Source organism: Mandrillus leucophaeus, unplaced genomic scaffold, assembly GCF_000951045.1.
Source record: "Mandrillus leucophaeus isolate KB7577 unplaced genomic scaffold, Mleu.le_1.0 Scaffold11, whole genome shotgun sequence".
Taxonomy (NCBI): domain Eukaryota; kingdom Metazoa; phylum Chordata; class Mammalia; order Primates; family Cercopithecidae; genus Mandrillus; species Mandrillus leucophaeus.
In genome coordinates, this window is record NW_012099209.1 from 469,068 (window position 1) to 473,818 (window position 4,751).

The window sequence follows — 4,751 nt, forward strand, 5'->3', positions numbered from 1 at the left end:
TTCTCCCTTTACCCCAGTCCCTGGCAACCACCATGCTATTTTCTGTCTCTATAAATATGACTGCTTTAGGTATTTCATATAAATGGTATTTTACAGTATTTGTCCTTTACTCTCTGACTTCTCTTACTGAGCACAATGTCCTCAAGTTTCATTCACATCGTAACATACGTCAGAATTTCCTTCTTTTTTTTCTTTTTTTTTGCACAACAGAGTCTCACTCTGTCACCCAGGCTGGAGTGCAGTGGCACAATCTCAGCTCACTGCAACCTCCACCTCCTGGGTTGTTCATGCAGTTGTCCTGCCTCAGCCTCCAGAGTAGCTGGGATTACAGGCATGTGCTACCACATGCAGCTAATTTTTGTATTTTTTAGTAGAGATGGGGTTTTGCTCTGCTAGCCAGGCTGGTCTCGAACTCCTGACCTCACATGATCTGCCCACCTTGGCCTCCCAAAGTGCTGGGATTACAGGCATGAGCTACCATGCCTGGCTAAGAATTTCCTTCCTTTTTAAGGCTGAATAATATTGCATTGTATGAATATGCTACATTTTGTTTATCCATTCATCTGTCTGGGGACATTTATTTGTGTGTTTCTACTTTTGGCTGTCGTGAAAAGGAATCACTAGATCACATGGCAATTTTGTGTTTAACTTTTTGAGGAACCACCACTTCATTTTCCACAACAGCTGCACCATTTTACAATCAAACTATGGGAGACAATAAATAATATCTTTTTATCTACCCTTTTATGTTCAGTGATAGGGGCCTGTGAATTAAACTAACAAAAGACAGCTTTACAGGAGAAAGGGCTCACATGTTTTAATTTTTTATGCACAGAAGTTTCACAGAAGATAAGTGAAAACTCAGAGGAGTGTTTAGACCTGGGGCCTTAAATACCATGTTAACAAAGGGCAATAAATTGTGAGGTGAGTTCACAAAGGAAGGGAGAGTATTCAAGATGTTTAAGTCTCTGTATCCAAAGTGCTTCCCCATGGATGTGAATAGCATGTTAAGAAGGATGACCAGTGGCCTGTAATTCCTATGCAGAGCTTCTAATCCTGGCTCTGCAAAGCATCCTTGAACTGTCTGCTTCTCTATATTCTCCTGGCCATCAGCCCAGAAGTGGCAGCAGAAGTGGCAGAGACCTGATGGTTTTATAAGGGGCTTCCCTCTTCCCTCAGCTCTCATTCTTCTCTCTCCTCCTGCCTTGTGAAGAAGGGCATGTTTGCTTCCCCTTCCACCATGATTGTAAGTTTCCTGAGGCCTCCCCAGCCCTGCGAAACTGTTGGCCAATTAAACCTCTTTCCTTTATAAATTACCCAGTTTTGGGTATGTCTTTATTAGCAGCATGAGAACGGACTAATACACACATAGACCAGTCATGGTCAAGACCACAAATTTTGAGCTCTACTGTGTCGATTGAAATCTTGGTGCTGCCACTTCTGGCAGTGTGACCTTGCAGACCCTTTACCATCCCTCCCCGTGCCCCACAGCCCTCAGTTTTCGCATCTGCAAAATAGGGATGCTGAGTGACCATCCCACCTAGGGCTGCTGGGAAGAGTATGTACATCAATTCACACAGAACCTCCACCCATGATGCCATCTAAGGTCCTGTTACTGTCACATAATAGCACTGTTGACATGAACAGCCTTGGATGGGCTATTTCTGCCCTGAAACCCTATTTGTGTCAACTGCAAAATGTGCGATTGAACTAAAATGTGTCCAGAACTCCACCCAATATGAAGATGATGGTGTCTGTAATCACTTATGCCTCTCTTACACATTCACACAATCCCTACTGATTACCTGCCATTACCCCAGCTCCCACTGGGACCTAAACATAGTTAATGTTTGTCTCAGCCTTTAAGAGAGGGAGATGGGGCCGAGTCCGGGGGTTCACGTTTCTAATCCCAGCACTTTGGGAGGCTCAGACAGAAGGATTGCTAGAGGGCAGGAGTTCAAGACCAACCTGGGCAACACAGCGAGACCCTATCTCTATAAAAAAATTAACTAGTTAAAAATAGATAAATAGATGGCTGGGCACAGTGGCTCACGCCTGTAACCCCAACACTTTGGGAAGCTGAGGCAGGCAGATTACTTGAGGCCAGGAGTTTGAAACCAGCCTGGGTGATGGTGAAACCCCATCTCTACTAAAAATACAAAAATTAGCCGGGTGTGGTGGTGCATGCCTGTAATCCCAGCTTCTTGGGAGGCTGAGGCACAAGAATTGCTTGAACCCAGGAGGCAGATGTTGCGGTGAGCCGAGATCACGCCACTGCACTCCAACTTGCACGACATAGCAAAACTCTGTCTCAAAATACACAAATAAATAAAGAGAAGGAGATAGAACAGCATACCAAACAACTGGAATTTAAGGCAACCGGAAAGAAAAATAACGCGAGAGGAGCTCGCCAGGAGTTGTAAACCTTGATGGAGCAACTTCCCAGGAAAACAGCCTTGGGCATGACTTCCCAGTTTAAGGAAGATTTAAAAGCCCAGATCTCTCAGCACGTCCCTTGCAAAGCCCCTTGATTGACAACCTGTGGCAACTCCAGCACCAAGGAGGATTAGTAGGAACAAATGTTATCACCAGAGGGCGCTGCTGGACAACCATGTGCTCTCCGAACATCCAAGCTGGGAAATGGGGAACATTCGACATCACATCCTAAATGATCCAACGCGATCACGAGTCCTTTTTTTTTTTTGAGAAGGGGTCTCGCTCTGTCACCCAACCTCTGCCTCCCGGGTTCCAGCGACTCTCCTGTCTCAGCCTCCCGTGTAGCTGGGATTACAGGCCCGTGCCTCTATGCCCGGCTAATTTTTCTTCATAGCCCATATTTTACAGAACAGTTTTAGGTTCACAGCAAAATTGAGTGAAAGGTGCAAAGATTTCCAATATATCCCTCCTCTGATCCTGCTTTTATTGAAAAGATTGGGTCTGAGCACAGTGGCTCACACGTATAATTCCAGAGCTTTGAGGGGTCAAGGAAGGAGGATACCTTGAGTCCAGGAGTTTGAGACCAACCTGGGCTACATAACGAGACCCCGTCTCTACAAAAAACAAAAAACTAACCAGGCGTGGTGATGTGCACCTGCAGTTCCAACTACCCAAGAGGCTGTGGCCGGAAGATCGCTTGAGCCCAGGAGTTTGAGGCTGCAGTGAGCTGTGATCGTGCCACTGCACTCCAGCCTGGGTGACAGAGCGAGACCCTGTCTCTAAAAAAATAAATAACTGGGCACGGTGGCTCACTCCTGTAATCCCAGCACTTTAGGCAGCCGAGGCAGATGGATCACTTGAGATCAGGAGCTCAAGACCAGCCCAGCCAACATGGTGAAACCCCGTTTCAACTAAACACACAAAAATTATCTGGGTGTGATGGCAGGAGCCTGTAATCCCAGCTATTCGGGAGGCTGAGGCAGGAGAATCACTTGAACCTGGGAGCTGGAGGTTGCAGTAAGCCAAGATTGCGCCATTGCACTCCAGACTGGGTGACAGGCTGAAACTCCATCTCAAAAATAACTAAACTAAAATAAAATAAATAAATTAGCTGAGCGTGGTGGCACATGCCTATAGTCCCTAGTATTTGGGAGGCTGAGATGGGAGGATTGCTTGAGCCCAGAAGTTTGAGGCTGCAGTGAGCTTTGATCGTGCCACTGCACTCCAGCCGGGACAACAGAGTATGATAAAAGAGGAAGGAAGAAAGGAAGGGAGGGAGGGAGAGAAGGAGGGAGGCAGGAAGAAAAGGAAAGGGAAGGGAAACATTCTAGGCCACACGGGCAAAGGCTGGAGACTGGAAACAGCTGGGTGCAATTGAAGCAAGGTAAGTGTGTCTGGAGAGCAGAGAAGGAGACAGGAGAGGACAGCAGAGGCCAGTAGCTGAGGTATTGTGTCTTTTCTTTTGTCCTGGAGCCCCTGCAGGGAGTGGAGACTCAATTGGCAGGAGGGTACGGGGAGCTCAATCCAGGCAACTTAGTCTACATCCCTTTGTTGCAGAGAGGAGCCTCCTGTACACAGAACTGCTGGCCAGACTCCATTTCTTCGCCACCTCACATCCAGCACTGGTGGGACAGCTATGCCAACAGGCCCAGAGCTGGTTCCAGTTATGCGCACACCCTGTGCTGGTGCCCCTCGGAGGATTCCTCCAGCCCCCAGGAGGACCCCTCCGGGCAACCCTCAGCGGTTGTCACAAAGGTGAGTCTCCCTAGCGTACTGAAAATCCCAGCAAGCACCTGCTTGCTTGGGGGCAGTGAATGCTGCGTGTTTGAAGTTGCCCTCTGGGACTCCCTTGTGCTAGTCGGGAGGCCCCAAGCGTGCCATCAGAGCCTGCCCCTGCTGTCTCATGCCGAATCGACTCTCTCTGCCCCCTGCCAAGGGACTGCAGATGTCTCATATAAATTCTGCTAATAAGCCCCATGCTAGGGGATGCCTCTAAGCTTCCCATCTCCAAGGGATTGGTGCCCATCTGACAGTTTCGGCTATTTACAAACTCATGCTAATAAGTCTGAAAGGTAGGAACTGATGCCTGACAGGCCCCTGAGAAGCTGATGGAACTGTAAGCAGCCTTTGGAATCCCAGAATGTAAGGGAGAGAAGAGGATTTAGGTTTTGCCATCCATTTGTCATTCATTTTTTTCTTCCTTCCATTCATCAATCCATCCATCTATCCATCCATTCTTTCAACTTCCTACTCTTCCATCCAATTACCCTCCCATCCATTCATTCATCTATCTACCTCCCACCCTTCCATTCATC

At 47.7% G+C, this 4,751-nt stretch overlaps 1 protein-coding gene across 1 annotated transcript in view; it reads left to right on the forward strand.

Annotated features, from left to right (window-relative positions):
• NWD1 (NACHT and WD repeat domain containing 1) overlaps nucleotides 1-4,751 on the forward strand; it is a 154,152-nt gene that overhangs the window by 98,800 nt on the left and 50,601 nt on the right. Inside the window, 1 exon segment of the mRNA XM_011990998.1 lies at nucleotides 3,994-4,191. Coding sequence (XP_011846388.1) covers nucleotides 3,994-4,191 — 198 coding nt within the window.